The 27284-nt window shown below is 40.0% G+C and overlaps 1 protein-coding gene across 3 annotated transcripts in view; it reads right to left on the bottom strand.

The window, feature by feature from the left end:
• Window positions 1–10464: 10464 nt before the first annotated feature.
• Window positions 10465–27284, bottom strand: part of OGDHL (oxoglutarate dehydrogenase L) — a 51715-nt gene continuing 34895 nt past the window's right edge. For all 3 annotated transcript variants that reach the window (XM_068139996.1, XM_068139994.1, XM_068139995.1), the window contains exons 18-24: window positions 22048–22226; window positions 18353–18424; window positions 16869–16994; window positions 16186–16258; window positions 15126–15289; window positions 14423–14577; window positions 10465–13319 (exon numbers count right to left, since the gene is read on the bottom strand). In XM_068139996.1, coding sequence (XP_067996097.1) covers window positions 13196–13319; window positions 14423–14577; window positions 15126–15289; window positions 16186–16258; window positions 16869–16994; window positions 18353–18424; window positions 22048–22226 — 893 coding nt within the window. In that variant the 3' untranslated portion in view covers window positions 10465–13195. The remainder of the gene's footprint in view (window positions 13320–14422; window positions 14578–15125; window positions 15290–16185; window positions 16259–16868; window positions 16995–18352; window positions 18425–22047; window positions 22227–27284) is intronic.

Here is a 27284-nt window from a genome sequence, read left to right on the forward strand (position 1 = left end):
CAAAGCTGATTATACAGCTAACTGTAGCAGAGCCAAGCTGGGTCCAAGTACTGTGAGGGAGAATACAAAGGAATAGAAGTGGGACAATAAGAAGTAAAAATGTAAAATGAGGATAAATTTACTTGCATGTACTTTTTAAGTTGCAGTTTTCTCCTTTAGAAGGTGATGGCTGGTTGGATTCGCTTTGTAAAGCAGTGTTCAATGCTTGCTGATTTACAGGGACACATTGCCTTTTACCTTGGTTTTCTGTCAGACAATTTACTTGCACTGCAAAAGTTTTAGAGTTTTAGGGTACAGTTAGTTCTTTACACTTCTAAATCTCTTAATGAAGCTCTAGATAATCTTACTTGTTACACCCATGTATCAAACAAATAAGAATACACTGCCTTTTACAGAAGTAGTTACCACCTTGGATCTTCCATTTTTCTCAACTTTGAGAAAGTTTCCTATGTCAAAGATAATAATTTGAGTCATTCACAGCTGATGATCAATCCATACATATTCATACAACTGTGTCACTTTCAACCTTCCCTGGGCCAAAAAAATCTCAAATAACTAGAATATGATGCTTCTTTTTTGCTCCTTATATGTCAACTTATACCCTTAAATGCAACTTCATTTTACAAACCATTCTGACTAAGGTCTAATTTCAGCAATTTGACAATAATCATCTGCCAGAATTCTGGTATCCTGAGCAATTTTCAGGTTGGCCTATAGTTAGTTAAGAAAGAAGTGGTTAGTCTTTGCTTCCTAATGGAGTGCTGTGAGCAAAGAATCAGAGAATTTGCTCACCCTCAGGAGCACCAGGCAGTAAAACGGCAATTTGTAGTGTGGCTGCAGGAGAGACTGGCTGCCCAGCATAAAATCAAAGACAGAAACCCTGTTACTTGGTATCTCCTATCAGATGTAACCTGCAGGGAGATTGCTGCAGGTACAAATAACCAAACTGCAAACAGTGATGCTGATCCAATACAAAAGTGTTGTCAAAGTGACGCTTTTGCTATGTCCAAATACAGTTCCTCTCCCCCAACTTAGAGATGACAGAGGCACTAAAACAATATTCTTTAGTAAGAAAATGCAAAGTCAAGCAAAGCAGAAAGTGAATTGTCATTTTATATGACTGAAACATTTTTGCTTTCTACAGCTTTAATTTAACAAGATTTGTAGAAAGTGAGACCATTCAAACAGAACCATATTGAGAAGATAAATACAATTAAGCCCAGCACAAGTAAAAATGGCATTTTCTGCAGCAGACATGCATACAGAGAGCACACTGACGTTTCAGCATCTGGCTCTAGTCCTGCCCCTGACAGCTGTTCACACCTCACTGTGACCCTGCCCTGTAACTACTAAGCAGACTGTCCTGCACCACAACCCAGCTCCATCCTCCAGCACAGGGAGGGGCTTTTAGAAAACCACCCTACTGCATTTGTTAGTGGGACACCAACCAATGGCTTTTTGCTCTGGCAGTAAATTGTTTATTGGCCTCTTAGGTAAATGCAAATTAATTAGACTAAGATAGTTTAAATAATGTTAGTCCTGGGCAGAATTTACTCCCAGAAATGGAAGACTGAATTCACCAGGCCTCTTGAGCATGAAACTCTGTGGACATCAGTGAAAACACTCCAGAAAGATGAACTCACCAGTGTAGTTTATTTTTTTTTAAGTTTTCGTTTTGCTGTGCTCAGTACTCTCTGCAGCATCACTCAGGACATTTCTGACATACCTCCAAGTTACAATGACAGCAGTTTTGTAGGGAGATAGTAAGCCATAATAGATCAACCTGTTTAACTGGAACAAACAAGCTTTGAGGAACACAAGGCTTCATGCCTGGGAGAGAAGCAGCAAACTTCAAGACATATGTGGGTTGAGAACAACTGCTTTAGAGAAATATTATGACCAGATTGTGAAAGACTAGAGAAAGATGAGAAAATATTTTTTATGTGGCAGTGAGATATCTCCCAGTGAGATAAAAAATCGGTTTCATCAGACATTTTGAACAAAGCCAGGCTGAGAGATCTCAGGCCCTGTTACTGTGCTTTTGTTACAGAGGGAAAAAGAAATACAAATTTGAAGTAGCCCTTTCAGTTTGGTACCTCTCCCCCAAATGCTGCCTGTGATTAGTTGCCATAGCATTAGCAGGCAGCTGGATATTTGAAGGCACTGTAGTAGCCGCTTGGACAAAGGCATTTACTTTTTTTATATGTGAAATAACCACTTTTTTTCTTCAAAGTCTCACACATTTTTAAGGGGATTATCTGCCCCACAGATAATCATGGCCATTTGAAAACTGAACCTCGCCTGAAAGTCCTCTCTACAGTGACTTTCATCCAGACTATTGTGATAAAGTCAAATCAGGAGAAAGAAAAGAGCAGCAGCAAATTATTCCAGTAGTAACACCAACTAAATTGCTGTGCAGCTTTTATGGCTTCACTAATTGTCTCATTAAGACACATTTCTGATCACTGAAATGGATCTCAAGTATTATTAATCACTGAAAAAATAGTGCCATTAAGAACCTCTCTCCCTCCTATCCTTGCCAATATTGGCCATGGAAAACACACAAAAGCTCCCGTTGATTGGAGCCCCACTGCTACACAGTTGGCAGTCGAATGGTACTAATGGCACAATAACACAATATAACTAAAATAATTTGCCTTTTAGAGTAACAATCTCTCATAAGATTAAGCTCTATCTTGTGTGTTTCCTTAAGTTTTGCAAATGGCTAAAAAAAAAAATAAATCTGAGTTTTGCCAGTAATTTCTTCAAAAGGGGAGAGAAAATAAAAATTAGCAGCTAGCAAGGAACAACTGAACACTTGATATGTCAAAGAAACCAAAACAACTCCCCCCACCCCAGGCATTAAAACAACCGCACCAAGCACAGGCTGCACAACAGCGTGGTTGTGTGGCACCCAGTCCACTCCCCCCTTGCAGAATGCACCTCCAAAGACCAAGTTTGTCACATTTAATTGCAGACACTTTTTGAAGCATTCAGTTTAGGAGCTGGTTTGCCTTAGGCTCTGTAGCCGATGGAGAGAGACAATTCCACAGTGCAACTCAAATTTCTGCCAAGTAGAAACGGTAGGATCTCTGGTGGGTTTTTTTTTTTGGTGTTTCAAATAATATTAAAAGATATGAAGCTTCTTCCTCATATGAGGAGCATATTTTGAAAGGAGCAAGCTGGCATTATCCAGCACAACACTGACATGCTTTTCACATTCTCAGCAAACAGGAGGTTTTTGCTCTTAGCCAAGTCTGCCAGTGGCTACACAAGCCACAGCTTGCAACAAGACATTTCCCCTTACAGGCCTCATAGGTGTGTGCCCCATACGTTGTTCTATTAAAGAGAGCAGCCATTTAATTTTCAAATAGCTGATCCTCAGAAGCCTAATGCAAAAGTGGTACAGAAAAGTGGTACAGCTATTGCTAGGAGAGATGCACGCTTTTATGGTGGCCAGCCTGATCAAAAACAACTGCAAATGCCTTCTGTGGAGACGACAGTGATGCATGGGGAGGGAATCACTCCACACAATTACCCATGAGTTGAAAATAAAAATCCAATTTATTCTCAGACACAGAATGGTTTGGATTGGAAGGGACATCCAAAAGTCATCCAGTCAGCAGGGACATCCTCCACTAGATCAGGTTTCTCAGAGCCTCATCAAGCCTGACCTTGCCTGTCTCCCTGGGCAATGTGTTCTGGTGTTCTACCACCCTCATGGTAAAGAACTTGTTCCTAACACCCAATCTAAATCCATCTAGTTTCAAAACATTGCCCCTTGTCCTATCACTAAAGGCCTTCATAAACAGTCCCAGCTCCTTCAGCCTTTCCTCATAGGAGAGGTGTTCCAGCCCCCCTGATCATTTTCATGGCCCTCCTCTGGATCTGCTCCATCAGGTCCCTGTCCTTCCCAGCTTGAGGGCTCCAGACCTGGACACAGTACTCCAGGTGAGGTCTCACCAGAGCAGAGTGGCAGAATCACCTCTCTTGACCTACTGGCCACAGTTCTTTTGATGCTGCCAAGGATGTGATTGGCCTTTTGGGCTGCAAGCACATGCTGTTGCCTCATGTCCAGCTTTTCCTCCACCAGCACCCCCAAGTCATTTTCTGCAGGGCTACTTTCAATTTCATCACCCCCCCAGCTGATATTGATATTTAGGATTGCCCCTATTTTACTTGTTTTAAAGTGATTCTACAGTGGTACTCATCAACTTCCTATGGGTGCACTTCTGATCTACTTGGAAAAATAAGGAAACATACTGCTGCTATCAGCACAGCTCTCAGAAAAAGGAACTACATTAGAGGAACAAAGTTGAATTATTTTTCATTATATGAATAATTATTATTTTAATAATTGGTGGTTTACTAAAAAATATTAACAATACTATACATAAAGTTCTCTCCTGATAATTTTGTGTATTGGCCACCCAGTAACAAGGTATTAAGCATGGCCATACTAAGGACTTCCATGCATTATTTTTATATAGTAAGAGAAAATCTGTGACAGATTTCCTTTGCAAGTCTGTAGGAAGCCACTTCTGCACTCAACTTTGAGCCACAGAGCTCCTGTGTTCCCTAAAACATTTTCCTGCTCTTCACTAGAGAGTGATGTTCAACTAGTCATATGGCACTCTACAGTTAGTGTGGAGAAAAGCTTTATTTCAGTAATTTTTTTTTTACACACCCCCCCCCCCCCCCCCCCCCCCGCAGCTTAAAAGAGAGGCAACAAAGTGATAGTTTTGTTTCTAACAGTTGCTTTAAACTGTCCAGGTTTCTTTTGGTTATTTTAAGGTACTTTTGTTAAAACACAGAACATTCCCTATCGATGCTCACATGTCATGAGCAAAAAAACAGCCCAGGAGAATACATGCCAGGTTCTTCTGCTCTGTCAAGGCGCGTATTTACAAGGCTCATAACTCAGTATAGATTCATTCAAGTGAGAGACAAGATGCATTACTAATTTAAGATGAATTTGAAATGTGGCCATTTACTTGCTACAATTTGCAGTTTGGATCAATTTTCTCAGGCAGTTTTAAGAAAAGACAGGGTTGTTCTGCACCCACCCACATGTAGATACTATTCAGACTCATAAATATTACATATACACATGTATGTGAACAAAATGTACCCAGGAAGGTATCCAACAAGGTCATATGAATTAGAGCCAAAAACATTACAAATTGTGGACTTTGTCACGGGCTACTTCTGGGGAACAGAATGCTACAGAGATCTCTGTTCACCTTGGGCTTTGTTACAGAGACAGGTACTACAAAATTAAAGTTCTGCATAGATCTACTGAGCTCATGAGCTGCACAGTATTATGGTCACTATGAAAAATCCATTTTTCTCTGATAAATCAAATGAGAGGCCTGAGATACAGACCTAAGAGAAAGGAACAAAAGGAATTAAAAAAATCATTTTAAAAAAAATCACATTTCTTGCAGCATGTCCTTAGTTTTTCAATGCATCTACAACATTAGAACAGCAATGCTGAAGAGACGGCAAAATATGAGTGGTTTGGGGTTTTGTGCTGACAGTCCCAGCAGAAGCTATTTACATGCAGTCATATATTGATGTGCATACTCAGATATATTTTCCTGAAGCCTGTAGAGTTTTATCTAAACAAGAGCTTCAGAATGTGTGTAAATAAAGACTGTCTGGTTTATAATGCGAAGGGTGCGTTGTGGTATAAATATTGCAGAGCGCATTAAATAAACATGGTCACATATGACCAGGTATCTATTAAATGAGCACATCACAGGAGAAGTTAATTACCTAGGAGTGTAAGTAGGAACTGTTTAGAATCACTGGAGATTAAGTTGCTTTATTTCTGTTTAGCTTTTCTTCTGAATAAGCTGTAGGTTTTTGCAGTGAAGAGTCCCTGAGCAACACAAAGCTTCAGCTCTTAATCAAGTGCAAGGCAAGAGGGCTTTATCAATAGTCTGAAGTCCTGATAAACCAAAAATTTTCCTTACAGTAATTTTGTGGAAAATATGCTGGCACAGCCATTATCCCCTAACCAATGACATACAATGCAATTTAGGGTAAGGCTTTTTAGGGGTAGGGTTAAATATTTACAGGGCTTTTGGATACCTTGATAACTTAACCTGTTCAGGGGAAGGAAGACTTAACAGTAAGCATGTGTGTGTTTCACATATTGCACCACCCTAGAAAGTATACACAAACAATGTAAAAGCTGGTTGTTAGTGTTGGAGACTATTATCCCAGGATTATAGTCTTAATATAGTGGTATAGCCACTATATTAATTGGATTTTTCTAGACTTAAAAAACCCCTGTTGTTTCAGTCTACATGTGAAAACATGAATTTGGATGGAATATGATTTTGCATAGGCCATGAAATTCACAGATAAAAATGTCCACTATTCATCCTATACAACATAATCAACATTGCAAACACTGCTTAGTTAAGGATATGCTTGTGCAAACCACTCTAGCACAAAGAACTACTGACAAAGAAGGATTTCATCGCATAAAATTCTTGAAAGCAAGATAAAGCCTTTAAATTACTTAAGTACTGCTTAAACCCTGCAATTAACATATAGTAATAAATATTTCATCTTTAACAAGCCTATTGGGAGCAGTTTGTTAAACATTTATTTCTAGTCCCAGGGAATTATGTACAGCCATTTTATCCTGTTCTGTATTAGACAATTTTATTTTATCCACAGCTGTGGAGACACTCATCTGGGAAATATACTCTTTCCTCAAACTCAGGGAAACATGAAACATGCTTTTTGTTCAAACATGTTGTTCTTACTAATTGAGCTTACCTTTGCAAAGTCCTGGCCATCACACAGCAATGGTTCAAGTTTACTTGATACCATGTCCTCTGGAATTTACTGACTACAGATATGAGAGGCTTACTGGAAATCCCAGCAAGACTACTAAAGGTATATCACTGCAGGAGCAACCTCACAACCTAGGTAAGATCATTTTGGGAGGCTGGAAAGAACTGAGGTCTTCTCTATGGCACAGACAACCTCCAGACAGAGGATGCCAGAGGGGTGTTTTCATGCACTTTTTGACACCAGCCAGCATTGCAGATGCAGGGAGAAACCTATTGAGTGCATGAAACATCATTGCTCCTCAACCACAGCCCTGTGTAGACAGCTGTTATTCCACTGCAGACAGCTGAAATGTGGTCATTGAAACTACCACTGAAACAAACCCATTGTACTGATTACATCTGATGTCCATCCAAGGAAAGTAACCAAGAGCCAAGCTGAACTCCTATGCAGAGCTTCATGTGTGTCAGTTTGAGCACACTCTCCCTCCTGAAGGGGATGAGAATATAAAGCTGGCTGTGTATGACATAGGCAGAAAGTTTCTCTGTGCTCCTTTATGAAAGTATCAGTGAATTTATGGGTTATTGAATAGGAAGGAAAGATTTCTGCCACAGAAATTATATTTCAGTGTTTCAAGCAGCATCTTTAGTGATGACTACAGTTGTTTTCCCCTCTAAACAAATTAGAGCTCCATTTGCCATTAATGACTGCATCACTTAACTATCACAAAGGAACTGCCTGGGTGCACTTATTAATAATTTAAAACTTTGACAAAATCTCTGAAATATGAAACATTTTCAACCAAAGCTAATCTCTAAAAATATTATTTTTCCCAAATAAATTTCCTTTATATTCTTTTACTCCATTCAGATTTTAAAGAATGGCATTCAGGAAAGCACAAGCTGAAATAAGAATTGATGAGTATCTAAAATCAGAAGTGGTTTCAACAGCTTTAGAAAAAGCAGAAATTAGAAGAGGCAATATTCAACTGTTGTCGTCTTCTAAGTATGTTAAATTCCTACTTCAGTCTGCACGCTGCATCCACTTAATCTGTGTCCTTGTTCTACCTAAACATGAAATCAGTCAAGCCCATCAAATCAAGACTCCTATTCCTACACAATTGTACTTTGTTGAACTACTAAATAACCAAAGGGAACAAGAAAAAAAATCACAGAAAACTTTTTGATCAAACAGAAATCTTGAAAGCCTTTTGCCATTTAACATTTCACACTGAAGTTATTCTACTCAGTAACAAAATAACCCTCATCTGCAAAAGTTTTTTGGTGTGCTATAGGTTTACTTTTTCATCAGCACAGAACGGCTGTATGACAGGTACTAACCAAAGCTCCAAAGCTGCAAACTTGTCCATGGGATACACAGAGAGAGAAGCTGTCCTGTATCTGTCCATCCCAGCAGAACTCATGAGGGGGTGATGGCTGCAGCCTGGCAAAAGGCAGGTCATTCTTCACCTCCCCCACAAAAGGAGAATTGGGTTTTAAGTGGTTTGTTTTGTTGTTGGCTGTGTTCTTATTTTTTAAAGCAAATTACAAATATGCATTTCTCTACCAACTTTCACCCAAAGGCTTGTTTCCCCTTTGTGGTAGTTTTAGGCTATGCCCTTAAAAATTTTTCACAGAACTTGAGCAGAAAATAGTAAAATGTAAATAAATCACTATTGCGTGTAAAAAGGAAAATGATAGTTCTAAATAATCCCACTGGAGAGTTATCTACCATAAGAGTTAGTTTGCAAAACAATTTCTCTCTCTTTTCTTGCTTACTCTCTCGGTGAGAGATACTAGCTTGCTTCTGCGTGACCTTGGCTGCATTTTTTCAGCTAAGTCTACCATCTCTCTGCTCCTTTCTCTTGTCTCTTTTATGTACAGGGGAGTGAAGGGGAGCAGGGAGAATCTATTAGCTTCCCCTGGTCTTTGGCTAGGGAGGTCCTTGTGCTGTTTATTAATTGTAAATACCTGTAAATAGTGTAAATACTGTGTATTTTGTACATAATCACAGGATCACAAGATGTCAGGGGTTGGAAGGGACCCAAAGAGATCATCAAGCCCAACCCCCCTGCCAGAGCAGGACCATACAATCTAGCTCAGGTCAGAGAGGAATGCATCCAGACAGGCCTTGAAAGTCTCCAGAGAAGGAGACTCCACAACCTCTGGGGAGCCTGTTCCAGTGATCTGTGACCCTTACAGTAAAGAAGTTCCCCCTTGTGTTGAGGTGGAACCTCCTGTGCTGCAGCTTATATCCATTGCTCCTTGTCCTATCACAGGAAGCAAGTGAGAAGAGCCTGTCCCCTCCCTCCTGACACCCAGCCCTCATATTTAAACATTTCTTAAACCCCCTCTAAGTCTTCTCTTTTCCAGACTAAAAAGCCCCAGGGTGCTTCCAACTGATCTGGTCCAGCAAATTTAATATTGGGGCAGGGGGAATTTCAATGCACCACACCCTGCTCCAAAGAAAGCTCACTGCACTTGCACTGGAAGTGGCAGTTTTCTACATCCAGAGCAGTTTTTGCCATTGGCTCACATCAGAAATCCACAGACATACTGTGTGTTTCTGTAAGTCTTACAGTCCCCAGAAGCTCTGATAATAATTCAAAGGATGGTATTCCCTTCATCCTAGGACAAGGACCCCCTACCAGTTCCCAGGTTTCTTACCTGCCCATCGAAAGCACGAGCAGCTGGGAGCCTGCATCTCTCCTTCCCAGCCTCCTTCAGCAGTTGAATTCTGTAATTGTAGTCCTTCATATGGCAGAAATGGCCAGCAATGTCCCACAGAGGCCCATGCAGGCACCTCCTGCCCCACTATAGGTGCTCAAGAGCCCAGCTGCAGCCCTCCATTCTGGGAAAACAATGTGAAGTTTTCAGGGGGCAATGGCAAAAATGGTGGAGACAGGCCAAATGGGACCTTAACTAGCCACCCACAGGGCGCCTTTGCTTGCTCATCCCCACACAGGCCAGTCTCATCACTCATAATTAAGTGGTCATTTGTGCTGGATAATTCTTATAGCCTGACAGGTACTCTGATAACCCTAACATGGCACTCCATAGGCCAGTACCACCTGAGAAATTAAAACATACTGAATTCACTGAACTAATACCCAAGACAATAGCAGACTTTTCCACTCCCACCCCCTGCCATGTTTGACCAGACTTATTAACTTTAAAAACACATCTTATCAGGTTTTAAGGACTTTCTAGCTTTAGATAATTTTTGAGTGTGCCTGTATTTTGATCCTCACATTTGCTGTTTTCTCCTTCTGAGTTACAAAGCTGTGACTTGGACTTTAATGCAGTCTATTTGGAGAAGAGGCCTATACAATACTTCAGCCCCTTTCAAACACTCTACAAAGATTGACTGCTGTTTTGTATATAAACAGTATTTAACTTGTCAGCTAGTTCTAATAAAGTATTTGTTTTGTATGAGACCAGAGATATTAATAACCTGGTTTAAAGCTGCCATTACAGAAACTTCTCTCATTGTTGATAATACACCTATTTCATGTGCATCTATCTAAGAGCTAGAAGAGTTTTTCATTCAAAGGGTCTCACTGAAGAAAAGCAGCAGAATTTTGCAATTTATTATTATTTATGATGCTTTAGTAAGCTTCCAAACATTTACTATCTGAAAGTGCAGGCAACAGGAGAAGTAGTTCAACAGAAATATACGCTGAGACAACATGTTTAATTAATTCCAGTATTTAGACATTAGAGAAGTTAATTCCAGTCTAGTTCCAGTGTTTTAAAAAATTCTGCTTAAAATAGAAATGTGTTGACTAATTGTTTAAAAAAAGCTACAATAACCCAAAATATTCTGATATAACCTCAATGCTGGCACTACTTTTAGCCCAACAGTTGCGAATAACTCTTTCTAATCCAAATGCTGTCTCCCCCCTTCAAATGCTATTACATTTAAATAAGCCAATACTGAGGAAAGAAACAGACAACAGAAAAATGAGCTGCCCCAGCACTCTTATGAATGGGCTGCTAATACCAGCTCTCAAAGGGAAAACTGTCAAAAAACCCAGCCATAACAGAGAACTTTTGTTATTTTTTTATTATTATTTTACATTCTTTAATGGAATTTTTATGCACCTATTAAGCCACAATCTATGATACACAATGAAAACAGAAAACTGTCATTTATCACTTAACTTTCTATGTTAATTTTGTTTTCTACTTCTGCATATACCGTGGCATAAATGCATTTATTTCATGCAGCACTGACCTGTCTTATGCAAACTGAGAACACGGTAATTGGTGTCAGCAATGCTTAGCTGCACTCAATTCTTGCCACAGAAACAAGCATTAAAATACTTTGGGTGATGGTTATCGCCTATCAGCTTAATGTTCTGAGCTATAGAAATGGACAGGAAACAATACTTGCTGCTGTCAACTGCAGTACTTTCCAAGTTCATTAGGTTTCAAAACACTGAATTAGCTTCAATGTTTCAATTAGAGAAAAAGCCCAAGGCAACCAGCCTGATTTGAAAGGATGCTACTGAGTTTCATGAACATGAGAGTTTGGTTCTGGATCCCATCTCAAGTACCTTGACCATGTTTTATCCTACCACATCTGACAGAAGGATTATTTTTTTAACTATCTTGTTGTCTGCAGGCTCGACTCTCTGAATTAGGCAGAAACTGTCAGGCCTTGTGATGTCACAGCTCATATAGAAGCTGCAGTGTAAAATGGACCCTCCAGGCACTGCAGAGGCAGAGACCTCCTGCTGCTTGTTACTGCTTCCTGCTTCAACACAGGCATAGCCATTCCTCTACTACACCACTTGCTCTTTTAATTAGCAGTTCCCTCTGCCAGCCAGCAGAAAGAAGTCTCCTACTACTACATAGTCTAGTGTTGCAGAAATTTCCTGTCACAAGGTTCACCCAGATGCAAGTGCTCCTGGGGCAGAGGGAACTAGACTTCTGTCAACATTGGTTCTAAGAGTGGCGAGGAAAACAATGCCTACCTGCCTTCCAGCACCGTGGAAGAAGCACAGCTGGGGGCACCCTGAGACCACCCTGCTGTGCAGTGCCTCCCAGGACACATAGCACTGTCTCTTGGGAAGAGAAACAACCCCTGCTGTCCTCTCCTCTCTAGCACCTGCTGTACATCAGTTGTTTCACACAGAGCCACCTCTCGAGGCAGTTCATTTTTATGTCCATATTTAAAGTGCATGGCAACTGATATCCTGACAAGTAAGCACAAGGGAGTACAAAAATCTATTAGTACTTGTAGAAAACCACAGCACGTGGCTTTGGTCAGTCAGCAACTGTTGCTTGTTCCTCCTAACATTAAAAAACGTGACTAAATTGGGAACTGCTACTTCAGAGGTGAATTAATACCAGCAAGAAGATGAGAGGCAGGGATTAGCATTGGACAAAGTAGAGAACCCACTACGTGTTGCACGAACTCAGATTTCTCGTGCAAAGACAATCTTTTTACAGGTGTTATCAGGTCAAAAAAATCCCCAGAACCCAGTAGTTTGGTGAGGGAAAGAGTTTTCATCCTAACTGAGGATGTTCACAGGACATACCACAGAGCATCAAAGCAGGCAGCACAGGGAGTCAGAGCAATTGTTGCAGTTACCTTTTACATTTAAAGTAATTTAATGCTGAATTCTCCTGCAGATCACCCACTGCTCTGTCAGCTGTGATCTTGTGTAGACTTCTTTCCTCCTCAACTAGCCCAACAAACTTTTTCTTGGTCTTTTTTATTTTTGCCTTCACCACCCTCCTCCAACTTTCATGTAAGTGGTCCACACCACTTTTGTTATCACCCATAGTTTTGCAGCTTTTTAACCTGACTCCCTATTTCCAGCCTCCTCTTTACATTACCAGGCTTCCTTACCATGTCCTTCCAACAACCACAGCCAGCACATTTCTCTACCAAAGTTATCCATTAGCTTTTCCCTTTTTTGTTTCATTACTCCTCTCCAATCTATCTAGAAATGTCAACCATTTTCCTGCTAACAATGCACATTGTTTCCTTGCTCCCAAATATACTCTCCTATTTTTCAGGGTTAGGCATAACTACCATGCTGTCTATATTTGCTTTGCCTACAGTAATTGGACAGCATCCACAGACTGACACTGAAGCCTCACTGAGCTAGATACTGCATCCTTGGATAGGAGACTGTCCTTGTGCCAAAGAGGTCCCAGTATAAACAGACAAGTGACAAAAAAGTGATGGAAGTTTGAGTTATATTTTTCCTTACACATTGGGAAGCAAGGTACTGATGTATGAAGTCAGCTGCTGGATCATTTTATATGGTCAATCAAAAATACTTAATTTCCAGTATTTTTTCTACTACTTTCTTCTTTTGGATGCAGTCATTTGAGAGACTACTTGTCAGAAATGAGTCAGTGTCCTGCAGTTAGAATGTCTTTCCTTCAAAAGCCTCCAGGTTGAAAGCTGTATCCAAGAACCTTCTGAGCGACACCAGATGTGTGTTCTTGTTGCCTGTGGCGGCTGCAGCAGCAGGCTCTCGACCAACGTACCTTTGTGACAAAAAGAATTGGGCAGACAAATGAGGTGGGAGGAGAGACTGTTTTGACACTAGCAAGCATGAGAATGCGCTGCTGAATACATTCAGGCCAGCTTGGAAGATTTGGACATTTACTCATCAATCTTCCTTAAATAAAAATCAATCTAAGCTGCACCATCACTTATACCTTCTGGCCAGCTTCCTCCTCTTTTCTACCTCCCATCAATATTAAGCTGTGTTTTCTCCCCCATCCCTCCCAGGGCAGCCAGCTACACCGTCTCATAATTAGATAACTTGCTCTTGGCAATGAAGACTCTCATTCCTCCAACAGCTGCACAGGCAGATCTGAGAGTCAGTCATCTAAAATGAATACACGGGTACCAGGACTGAGCTCTTACAATAACCATTTCCTCCACAAAATTAGTATTTGGAGTGGAATTCTTAAAAAAGATAGACAATAAGAAAGAAAAATCCAGGAGAGCTAAGTGCTGTGCAATAAATACAGAGCTAACTAGCTGATTTTCTTTTAGAATTACAAGGAGTAGCAAGATATGCATGGCATATCACCAGAGAGTGGTGGTGAATGGTGCCACGTCCAGCTGGCGGCCAGTCACTAGTGGTGTGCCTCAAGGATCAGTGCTGGGCCCCATGCTCTTTAACATCGTTATTGATGATCTGGATGAGGACATTGAGTCCATCATCAGTACATTTGCGGACAACACCAAGCTGGGGGCAGGAGTTGATCTGCTGCAGGGTAGAGAGGCTCTGCAGAGGGACCTCGACAGGCTGGACAGATGGGCAGAATCCAACGGCATGAGATTTAACACATCCAAGTGCCGGGTTCTGCACATTGGCCACAACAACCCCATGCAGTACTACAGGCTGGGGTCAGAGTTGCTGGAGAGCAGCCAGGCAGAGAGGGACCTGGGGGTGCTGGTTGATGGTAGGCTGAACATGAGGCAGGAGTGTGCCCACGAACAACCACCTTGGCTCAAAACCAGATTTTAAAAAAAAATCCAAATCACACAAAACTCCACAAAATTCAAACCCAAACAAATGAAAAAATAAACAGAGCAGCTCAGGAGGTAAAGCAATTGTTTAAAACAAATCTCATACCATATAGGTCGAGTATGGTTCACAATTGTGCGGAAGCGAGGTTTGACATAATCATAATAGCCACTGTTTTTGTGTTCCTCCTGACACCAAACTAGATCAGCATCTGGGTACTTCTCAAGTTCTTGTTTCAGCAAGTCAAAAGGGAACGGTGAGATCTGGAAAGAGAAGGTAAAGTTTTCCCTTACACGGTGCTAACCCATGGTAGGAAAGCCTTTTACCTATCAGGTAGTCTGACCAACCACTCTAACTAATCATTTAGTACCCATTGTAATTCCTCTTTGTTCTTTTCAAGTGGTTTGCCACAGAAGGAGGTCACAGTCCCAATCTCTACATTCCTAGTTTCTCTAGTGAAGTAACTGTGACAAGTACTTAATTAGTGAATGACAATATAGCTGTTAAGTGTTAATATTCACAACATTTAAACCTAGCAGACCAAATACACAAATATAAGGTGCCATCACACTGTAACCTTTACTTTGTTCTATTGTCCTGGAAAAGTCATCAAGCTTTCTGGACCTCATTATCCAGTACACTATTGATAGGCTCTTTCTCCACAAGGCCATGAAGGGTTAGATAATGTCTCAAAAGCCACAAAGTCCTATCAAAAAAGCTGTTTTGCTCCTTTTTTTCTGTTTAAAAGCATAGAAACTCCTTGGCGAAAGTCTTCTCAGAGACTCTGTCTCCTGAGTATCAGGGAGTTTACCTGTTCAAGTCTGGTTATAGCTACTTGTTTCTCCAGGTCTTGATTCTTTCTTTCCTTCACAAGATCATAGTATACTTTTCCTGTGCAGAAAATCACTCGCTTGACCTCACGTGGTGCATGAGCTGCCAGCCCATTCTCTGGAATCACGCGTTGGAAAGTGGTACCTAGTTAGAGCACAAATGAGAAAAGCGCTCTTAGGAACTGACACTGTAATAAAGCAGCCAAACAAATAGCCTTTACTGAGCAAGCAGCAGGTTGCAGCGGTCACAGGGTTCTGCTGCCTCTCTACTACTTTTCAGACCAGTAATTCTGCCTAAGTGACTTTAAGCAGTTTAGTTTCAAGATGTTAACAGATTGTCAATAATCCATTTTTCCACACTTAATGGACAAAAACATTATTGGTGGATTCGTCTTTAGCTTTGTGTTGTACATTACATGTTTCATTTTCAATTGATTGAGTAGCTCCCCCTTGCTTCCAGGTTTTCTTCAGGGAATTACCTGAAATACTGTCCCTTCTTTCAACCATGTAACATTAATGTAAGTTTAGAAAATTTGAGAACATTTTTATATAAAGCATAAAATACATTAATAATGCAACTAAATCTGGCCATTGCAGAAATATTTAAGCAAGCACACAAATTAGTACCGTGTATTTGTGTGATTTAAACCCCTATTTAAGAGCTAAAATGGCATTAGAATAGCACTGAGCCATATGTATAAAAAGATACCACCTCAAATGCACATCCTCACTGCTAGATATCTTTTCCCCTGTGATATCATCTCCCAGGAGAGCAATTTGCTTGGGATACAAGAAACTGAAAGAGGAACTTCATAGTCTACAAGATCCTTTTCTTTGCTCTCTTGTGTGATTGATTAGAACTATTCCCACATTGACCAACTGAAAGGTAACAGACAAAAGTTCCATGACAGATCTCACTACAACAGCTCCAAAGATATTACGCTGAAGGAAAAGGCAAACTCTCTAGAGCACATTCTCTTCACAGTCTGACATGACTCAGTACAGCTAATTATTTGTCCATAGTACTTTAAGGTGACCTACCAGACACCATTTCATCAAAACTGGATTTAGCTTCTGGATGCCTCAGCAGTGACTTGGGTGTCAAAACAATTAGCTGTAAGACACAAATTTTTCAAATACTTAGGAGCTGTTTTTTCTACATTATCACATGCAACATTTATAACTCTGTTCATATAAAATCCATAGGTTGAATATGCTAAAGATCAAATTAATGTGAAGAACAACATTGGTACAATTTTTTTCTCATTTTGAAAGAAAAGGAAGTTTCAAAATTATTCAAAATATTTAGGTAATCTACTCCCATTAGAGGTTCTCAACAACAATTGCTCATGTTTCTTTTTGAGAACAAAAATCAAACCACAGGCCATGAACCTGTAAATTCTCCAACAGCTGTATCTTAGCTTTCTGAAGTTCCAGTAATTAAACATGCAGTATGTAATTATGCAACCTGTTTAGCTACATAGTGTCTTGACAAGCTCATCTTAAGGTCTGCACAGCCAGAAGAAAATAAAGCTGAAAAATTAAGGTTTAGAATTGTGGTAAGTCAGAGCTGAGTTTCATTCCATCAAGTCAGTGACTTCAACCTCTGTTTAGGTAAGGTTTTCACTTTCTTGTTCTTTTCAGTAGCATGTCATATGTAAACAAACCTCTCTGTGTGAGGGTTAATATGTGGAGAATAATCAAGCCCACTACAGTAAGTTTACCGGTTTTCTGAATGGCAGCAAGATCTGTCTTCTGAGGACATGAAAGTAATTGGCTGGAGTTGAACAATTCACCACAATCCAGTTGCATTCATACAGCTGAGAAACTTCAAACTGCTCACTGAACTCCTGAGAAAGACATTAAAGGCATAAGAAAAATGTCTAAAAGCAAAAAAAAAACCAACCAAAACCCAAAAACAACCAACCTTGAAAGTCATCCTTCTATTTCTGTCTTTCAGCATCTCCCTTCCTCAAAAAACCTTAGTTAGCAGCTCTCTGCTGAGATTGTATTATTGGCTAGGGAAGCATCCCCACAAACCCATTCTCTTCTGTTCCTACATCTTCCTAAAAATGTATGCAAATAAATGCAAAAAAAGCTTCCACTAATTTCAGAAAGCTGAGAAGTCCAGGAAAGAAGGGTGTGGAGGACTAGGACTTCAGAGGGTCAAAGTCACAAAACAGAACTCTTTTGAAAGAATCTTGAAACTGGAATTGATTTCTTTAAAATGTACAGTTAACACTCACTCTCTCTCTCCCCCATTCTCCCTCTAGTTTTTAGTAGGTGTCCTGTCCTACTATTATTTTAAATGCACATATTTCAGATGTCTCATATTTATGTATTTTTTGTATACATATATACTTTTCTTTTTTAAGTCAACACCTCTGTACCCATATAGTAGGTAAGTATATATAGGTGCAATAATCTCCTTGCAGATTGTTACAGCATCTAACACAATTCCATGGTTCATGGTTTGAGCTCCTCCCTTCTATGATAAAATGTATAGCTTGCTTATTATGTGCAATTCACAGAATTTAAATGTAGTCAATCAGGTCTTTATTCTGCCAGTACAATGACAAAAATCACTTTCAGAAGACAAGGATGGAACTATTATTTAGATGACACAGGTTTGGAACTATTATTGTTCCAAGGGTAACAAAGTCGTCTAAAACCGGAAGAATTCATTGTCTTCCTTTTTTAATCTGTGGCCTTTTCAATTAATGTATAGCAGTGCCTTGTGGGAAAACTGCAGTGGGAAATTGGATGCCCAGTATCCTGTACTTTATCTCTAGAAATGAATGGCAAATGTATAAACATCTTAACTAAATAAAATTTAGGAGTTGCTTATTATCATGCTCCTAGCAGTACATTTTAGCTCCAATGCAAGAAGTCAGGACTAATCTCACTTGGTCACCTTTATAGTTAACTAGAGACACCCACTTGCAGTACTTACAGCAATATAACCATGCAGAATTACTGCCCCTGAGTAATAGCCATAAAAAGATCATGCTGCCAGAAATCACCTTAGCTTTGCAATGAGGCAGCACTGCATACTTCTGTTACTTTTACTGGGATCAAGTTACTGTTACCCCAAGTCTTGAAACTAAATCTTAAACTATACCTAGCTGACAGGATTCTTCTTGTGAAAAGTGTATCTGAGCTGTGAAGTGTGAAAAAAAAGGACATGGCCTTTGACAAATCTACTTACTGGATAAGCGTCAGAATCATCGTTGCTCATCTGCAGAAACCTCTCGGGTCTGGCTGATGAATGCTCTGGACCCTGGTAAAAGGATCATTTAAAAAAGTATTAAAAAGCCAAATAATTTAAAAGAGTATCAAAAAGCCAATCAGACACCAGTCTAGGCCACTCACTGCATAAGCACCCTCCCCCAGCCAAAATTATCAATGGCAGCAGCAGTGAGAAAGGAGGACACACCACAGGACTGGTATTTTTTGTCTTCCGTAAACTGTTTTCACAAGAGAAGATTAGATGTCATTTCACTCAGATTTCCAAAGCTTTTACCAACTGGATGCAATTTCTAGCCTCAGTGCACCTGCAAAATAAAGACTAGCGAAAGGGCAGTAGATCCATGTGGGCATGGATCGTCACGAACACAGGGCAAAACAGAGCAGGAGTAATGTCAGTGTACTGCAGTGACTCGCACTTCTTTGGACCAAACCACACTTGCATGCTGAATCGGAGCAAAGACAAAGTTAACTACTGACTATCTTTGCTGCATTAGCAACAAAGGCAGACTCGGGATCCCTCTCCCACCACTGATCACTGTTCAGTACAGAACAAAATAGCCTAGGTGAATGCTCCAGCTAAAATGGATCAAATTCCAAGTACACATGAATTGTTTAATTTCTGCCTCCTCAAAATATTGTTTACATTCTGTCCAACTACTGAACACGCACCCACTGTCTCACTAGCAGTACCCGAGGTAACTTTTTTTAGTGCACAGTGTTAGATACATTTTACACTAGCAAAACATGAATGCTGATCACAAACACTATCAGGAATAAGGAGTGTAACAGAATCTCTTATCTTGCCTCTTGTGTCCTTGTTTCTAAAGGATGAGAGAAAGCTGTGCAGAGGATGAGGATACACTGTGCTTTTTTATTTATTGCTAATGCTGGCAGCCTTTGCTTGTTCAAGTGACAGTTACTCTTGGGAAGGATTTTAATTTTGGAGACAGCTGCAAAGTATTTTAACCTGAAGACATGAACTGTCACACCCCTTAAATCTCTCCATGGATCCTAAGCTAACAACGTTCACAAAGAGCTTTTTTCTTTATATGGCCACTTCTCACCATCACTAGCTCTACTGAAACTTTAACATATGATCTCCAAAATCACCCATTATTTTGACAGCTAGTAATCCACCTTTATTCAACACATCATTGTCCCTGATTCTAAGTGCAGGATTCTGCAGGATTCCAGAGTGCAAAGGGCGGGCACAAAGGTTGCATGGGGCTTTGAGCAACGTGGTCTAGTGGAAAGTGTCCCTGCCCATAGCAGGAGGGAATTAAGATGACCTTCGAGATCCCTTCCAACCCAAACCAGTCTATGATTCACTCTAGTCCACAAACTGTGGGAATTCAATAGAACATACACTCCACAGGATCAAAGGAGTAACACAGACAAGAACCGTGCCTTGCGTAATTACTCTTATAAAGTCAGTCTCTACTTGTGAGGTGCCACATCATGTGGTCACACACAGGTAAGTGCTTGACAGCAAGAAGCAAAGCTGCACAAAACTGCAGTGCACAGTAAACAGTCCAGTATTGCAGTGCTGAAGCTGGATACATTTATTTGCTGTACATCAAATCCTACACTAAGTACCACCGGTACATGCCTAAACAAAGCACTTCACAAGCACACTGGAAACAGATGTTACTAGCAAACAGTTTCAGAAGAAGCAGGCCAGGATTTCCTAATACACACACATATGCTGCTCCAGCAACTACCTCAGTCCAGAGCCTCAATGTTCACATCCATCTTTGATTTCTCTGCTGACACCTCCAGTCAGATTGCCAGCAACTGCTGCGTGGGATGGGGTACAGTTTATTTCAACTGTGACCACCTATCCAGTGAGACCTATACCAAATCCATTAGATACTTTCAGATGAGTCCCCAAGGAGCCATTAGGCAGCAGAGTCCTTCAATCACAGCCAGCTTGCCTGTGAATGCATGACCTAGAGGTGAAAGGATCCATATCCCATTAAGAATCCTTCTCCAAATCATTCTGTCCCCAGCACTGTAGTTACAGAAAGAATAATGCTCCTGTGATGGAAAGCTCCTCTGGGAAGATAGTGGATTGCCACATGCTGGTAGGATTCTTAAATATTCCAGAAACATCTGACACTAGCAGCAAAATAAGCATGTCTTAGATGATCTGACCAAATTTTAGCCACTAAGAAAATAGAAAGATTAATTGTATTGTAAGTAGTAGAGAACTAGCTCCCTTCAACTGAGTGCTTTTCTGCAGAGGACCACATCTCCTGCTGAGGTCACATTCAAGCTGTTCCTCAGGATTCATCTAAAAAAAAATTATCAAAATTCTTGTGAACTGCAGCAGACCCTTTATTCTTTACACACAAATGGGTACAGAAAGCCATATTAAGTTGTGAATGCACCCCAGTATATCAGGACAGCATTATAATGGAATGGAAATAAACTGTTGTGGTGAAAGTCTAGAGCATATGTACTGATGGAGACTGCCACTGTGGCACATACTATGCTATTCCTTAATAACAAACTAGAAGTATACATGCATCAATTCATAAATGCTAATCTAGCTGAAAAGGAGAAAATTAACCTAGCTTGACATGATGTTCATTATAACCTTTAAAAATCATTTACAAGATTTGAAGAACAATGCTACTGCTGATAGGAACTTCATGTAACATTACATAAAGAGCGATCCCATGCCCTTTCCCTCAAAGCCACTGTCTAGTTCCTTCAACTAGCTATCAGAAGAAAAGAATCAACAGCTAGTGGAAATCTTCTCTTTTTCCAAAAGGGGAACATTTCTTGTTATATTAGTCATCCAATGCCAAATCTAAGCTGAGACGTCATGCTGATAATACCTTGTCAAGAAGGGCTAAATGTTGTTTCATGGACTATTTATATTGGAAATGGAAGTTCCCAGGCAACCAGCACCAGAACAAGAAGACACAGTCTCAGGCTGCAGGTTAGGAGGAAGTTCTACATAGAGAGAGTGATTGCCCATTGGAATGGGCTGCCCGAGGAGGTGGTGGGGTGGTGGGGTCACCATCACTGGAGGTGTTCAGGAGGAGACTTGATAGGGTGCTTGGTTGTATGGTTTAGTTGATTAGGTGGTGTTGGATGATAGGTTGGACACGACGATCTTGAAGGTCTCTTCCAACCTGGTCTATTCTATTCTACTCTATTCTATTCTATGATTTTTTAACAAGTTTTAAAGTTGTTTCACTCAATTTTATTGTAAGATAATTTAGTGCAGATTTTACAGAGACATACTTCATTCAAAATAAAACCAAGCACAGACTGCTAGACACTAGACACTTTCTTACTGTAGACAACGAATCTGGCTTTCTAGGGAAAGAAGCCAGTGTCTCAGGCAAAGACATAAAAAAGGGGGAGGGAGGGAAGAAACAGTGGAGAAAATGTGGTACATGCCACTAAGGAGGACACAAAGCTAAGAACTCAAGAATCTCTCAGGGTTTTTTTGTTCTTATCAATCAACCTACCCACATTGTTTTCTGTGGCACTGAAGCAGTCCAACATGCTAAGTGGTGCCTTCCTCCCACTGGCTTCCTATCACCCTTGGATCCCCAAGACATCTTTGGCTTTTACAGCTGCAGAGAAAGGCACAGTAGCCAGTATTTCCCTCCCACACATGGCAGCTAGAGTCCTCACCATTCCTTCCATTCCATGAGGCAAGAGCAGGACAATTCCATTGTGACGAACCCACTTGGCCTGGCCGGAGCTGATGAACTGGTCTATTATACACTGTGCTGTGTTGTGGAAGTCACCAAACTGGGCCTCCCAGCACACCAGGGCATTGGGACTTGCCATAGCAAAGCCAAGTTCAAAACCTGAGAACCAAACAAGTAGGAGAATTAGAAAAGAAGTAGCCTGAGAATTCTGTTAATTTCTCATTTTAAAAGATAGTAAAAAGAAATAAAAACAAAATCAAAATGAGAGCATGAACTGAATTTTTGTGGCTGTTATAAATCATGCAGTTTTCAGCAGTAGCATTTCCATCAAAGATAAGCAAATTACATTCTTCCAATCCTGTCCCCAAACATTCAAACATTTAAATACCCTGGGCATTTTAAAATTAGTAATGAAACCCCCTCCCTCAGCTCAGACTTTCATGTGACATTTTCCTAAGAGCTCACTGGGGCAGGTACTATATTTGACATACAAAACAACTTACAGCTCATTATTAGTTCAACAAGCTGCTTGCTAATTTTATTACTTGCTTAGCCCTGCACAACACTGTCTTTTTTTACCCCCATGTCATATGCAGGTACTGAACAAAATTATTGGTAACACCAGTCTTCAGTGCATAGGCAGGATCACAGCCTTTAGATCTCAAAAGCAGCTTGAACATAATGGATGCATGGGAAACACATCTGGGACTTAGGTAAATCAATCTTTCTTTGGCAGGGTTAAGGACCCTTTGAGTATTTGCCTTAGTGGCGGGGAGGCCAGAAGTGTTTTTCATGGGGCTGACATCACCGTTTCAGCTAATGAAAACAATCCTGTCCACTACGTGTTAAAGACTTCAGGTGTTTTACAGTGGCAGATAAGCACAGAAATTTCCCTGAACTTGTGCTGTTTGAACTGTAAATTCATCAACTCCAAACAGATCAGAACATGAAACATACAGTCAGAACATGAAACCTAGCTACGTACAATGTACTTGTCTCAGTTTAATGACCATGTTTAAATTTAAGGTATTTTTCTATACCACATTCCATAGCAAGCACGTAAATGTGTCTAATAACAAAAATATACATATTGGATCCTTGATCATATTTTCCCTTTGAGACTTAGATACAGCTGAGCAAATACTTGTTGTATTCTACACTTATTAGTTTGGAATTTTTAAAACCAAAGAAGTTGAAGCTCTCAGTGAAAAAAAGTGCAATGAAACAGCTGTGGAGGTAGAGGTTCTGAGGAAAACTTGAATCACACAGAGTAGTACACATGAAGAATAAATATTTGATGGATAAATATGTTTTATGTTGCAGTTTTTAGGTTCTGCACAGACTATAAAGATCTGCTTTCAAATACAGGTGGGAGGACTCTCACTGAAGGTTATCCCAGCAGAGCAACTAGTTCTGCTGTTGTAGGGTATTAGTCAAAAAGCTACAAGTTGTAACTCTTTCCTGAGTAATTGTTAAATAACATGAACTACAAAAACATCCTCCCAACACTTGACATCAAGCTTTGACATGAGTCATCTATGTATGAAATTCAACTTGCTTAACTCAATGCTTACAGGTAAATCTGGACTACAGGATTTATTTCTTCTGCTCCAGTCAATGTCAGTATAGAATCTTTCCTGGAAGGTTGGCAGAGGAAAAAGCAACAAGACCTTCAAGGGAAATCATGTATCCACACAGGAAATAGCTTTATAGTATGTCTTCATAGTCTACTCCTTGGAAGTTCCAATCCAGCTTTTTGTTTACCATCCCATGGCGAGAAATCTTTTATCATTTGGCTTCTGGACTGCTGAACTCCTAGCAGTCCTTCAGATGTTCCTAGCACTCCAGAAGATGCTCATGTTCACAGTAAAAGGTAACTACAAAGTTAGGTGCTGTAAGGAGACTGACAATTCAGACAGATGGCCTTTTGTCTGTGAGTCACTGTGACAGTGCATTACCAAAGAGGACAGCTTTTGCTGGCCATTCTTTTCGCCTGCCTTCCCGAGTAGCCTTTCTTTCAAAACATATTCTACATCTCCATCCTCCTTATTTGTGCAATTCTACTGTTTTTAACACAACGCAAACAGTGGAAAAATCTACACAACTCCTTCAATGCATGTTCCCAAAGGTATCTGAAAAATAGATTTCCCTAGATAGGCTTGAATCCCATTCTCATTTTACACAAGCATTAAAAGACCATTTCTACTGATTGGGTGACATGGTTGAGAAAATATGCAATATGTACAAAACTTATTTGAGCATATGCTGCTCTCTGTAAGGATGGGGTAGTCTGCTTTTCAGAGGAGGAACTGAGGTCTTGACCACTTGGATACATCAATAATCACAGTGCTTTTCAAAGCATACAGAGCTCTGTGCATATTTAAAACTTGGTCAGAGCACACATATAATTCTGTTTCATATACCAAAATCATTAAAAAAAAAAAAGAGTACAGTATTTAATTTCCTATCATGTTGCCCACTTTGTATTAATAATCTCCACAAGCTGACAACGTCCCAGGTGAAGCTGCATTGCAAGCTGCGATCCTAACACAGACACCTTTTTGCAAGCTTTCTTGACAGCAATAAAAATACCTGCAAAAATACATCCAAATGGAATCTATTCATTCTGATTAATATTACAAAATTAATTCTGCTAAAGCTGTTATTTCATGGAACATGCATCTGTGGTATATTCACCTTTGGTATACCAAAACCCATTTTCCAGAAGGCAAATGACAATGAGAATTCTTAACATTAAACCTATTATCTCCATCAATTACAGCATTTGCTAGAGAGTCTGTCAAGAACTACTGCTCCTACCTGCATGTTGAGAAAATCATGTGAAGACCAGGATCAGGACATTAAAAACAAAATAAAAAATTAAAAAATTATGGAAGGACATCTAGACAGATGCAAGGTGAACAACCCAGGAGAAGATGAAGTGCTTTCCTGAAAGGGATTTGTTTGGGCACCAGATGAGTCAAGGTCAGGGAAGGTGATTTGAGCTAGAGAGACTCCACAGCTCTAGAGAAGAGACATGAACTGTAGAGGAGCAAGTTCCTATCCAGGGCCCTCATGAGGGCTCAACTTCAGAGTAAATGATTAAAAAAACTGCAGCAGAGACCTTGCAAACTTGTATTGTTTGTGCCTGCAGAGACAAGAACTGCACACTTTTGTTGTGTCTGCAGAGACAAAAATTTAACATTTCTTAAAAATGCAGTGCAAAATTCATGAGTTTTAAGAATTAACTCTTGTGCAGCTAGAAACACAGAGAGCAGGTTTAAGCTTGAAGAAATTCAGTGCCAAGACAAGGAGGCTGCAAGACAGCTTTCAAGGAATGACAGGTATGAATGGGTGTTGGAGAGCTACCAGTCTGCTCCTGAACACCAGGCAGCTGCTCAGGGCTCAGAGCACGTCAGAGCACAGGGGGCCAGGACCCAGTACAGCAGTTTGGTAAACTTTCAAAACAAAATAGACAGCACTTGACTAAGGTTGCAAAACTAATGTTTTAATTGTGGAAGTTCATTAAGGTCCCTAGATGAAATGCTTGTTTGTATTAGTCCACTTCCTGCTGTGCTCCCTTACTGTTCTTTCCTCACTCTGGCAGACAAAGAGGTGTTGTCAAGCAAAGTGGCAGCTTACACAGCATCTTAGGCCGTGTTTCTCCTCATAGCACTTTAGCACTTTTCATGGTTGTCCTGAGAACTGTAGTTTCTTCAATAAACATGAGTAAGGATATAGCTTAATTCAGTATGATTCCAAAGTGACAAGGCATGAACATTAACTAATCGTTATAGAGGGTTTATCAGCACAAGGATTTAATGTCAGAATGTTACAAAGACAGCTTGTGCTATGTTTAACAGAAAATCTAAGCAGACAATCCTCCAACCCACATAATTTAGAGTGCCAATCCCAAACTGTTCCTTCTAACAGGCTTATATAGGTGAAACAGCAGTTAATAAAAATTAAGTGTGGGGGGGCTTTGCTACTCCTAAAGAACCAACTCCTTGAATTGCAAATATTCACTTATTCTTCCATGTCCTACAAAGGAGACCCAGTGATGTCACCAGCCAAACTGGTACCAATTCTAATAGCTCCTCTTTGACTGAGATACTTAAACTAGAAGAAACACGTTCTCACACTGCTGCTTATCTCTCGCCATGGATACAACACATGACAGTAAACAAGTAGGAAAAAGTTGAGATATAAAAGCTAGCAAGGAAGAGCAAACTTAATTATCAAATCATTTCAGCACAGAAACATGGTACTTTCAGTGAAAGAAATAAAATAAAATATCACTTATCAACTATTTTCACCAATTTAATGTCCTTTACTGTTCAAAACCATCTCAGATAAGGGATTTAAAGTTCTCAACAGTTGAAAAATATCAATATTAATATTGAAGAATGTGTCATCACATCTGCTGAAGCAGAATTGCACAGAAGTGGTACTCTTTGTTTCAGTGTATGAACAAGCCCATATTTTGCCCTATTGACTGTATTTAATGAAAATTATTAAATCAGCTTTCCTGTTTCTGTTGTTGGAGAAGGTGGAAGAGCAATAGTAAGGAGAATTAGATCAAGAAAGAGAACTCAGTTAATTTCTTATAGAACAGAATTGTGGCAGTAAGAATTACCCTTCATACCATTTCAACACTGGGCTTCTTAGACCTATTGAGGTGAGATTTTTGGAACAAAATTAGGTTTCAATCATATTCAGACATCTGTCACTGTCACATTTGCATAGGTTATTTGAATGTAAAGCCCCACTAACCCAGAAACCTGTATGACCCATTTACCCATAAAATTCTCACCAACTCTGTAAACAGGCTCAGGAAAGCCCAGACTAAACTGTCAGAAGCAACAGGAAACTGGAAAGAAACAAAATCATCCTCTGAAGTTAAAATCTTGCCTTTTATCTATGACAATTTTTTTGGTACTTTCTCCCTTGTTCACCCCTATTTAAAGTTTACATTTACCTGTTGCTATTACCTTATAGAGACACAAACTTCTGTTCATACCAATTAACACAGAGCTAAGACAAATACCCCAAAAAATCTTAGCTCTTCAGCCAATGGTCCAACTGTACAGTTTTATACTGCTTTAATATTATGAGCAATAGGTACTATGTGGCTTATGTAAAAATGCCTCTGATATCATACTATGTCAAATACTTCTGGAATTCTGAAGAAAGCAGCTATCAATTACCATCCCATCT

This window comes from Melanerpes formicivorus, unplaced genomic scaffold, assembly GCF_026170545.1.
Source record: "Melanerpes formicivorus ecotype bairdi unplaced genomic scaffold, bMelFor1.0.p_v2 SCAF_6, whole genome shotgun sequence".
Lineage (NCBI taxonomy): Eukaryota > Metazoa > Chordata > Aves > Piciformes > Picidae > Melanerpes > Melanerpes formicivorus.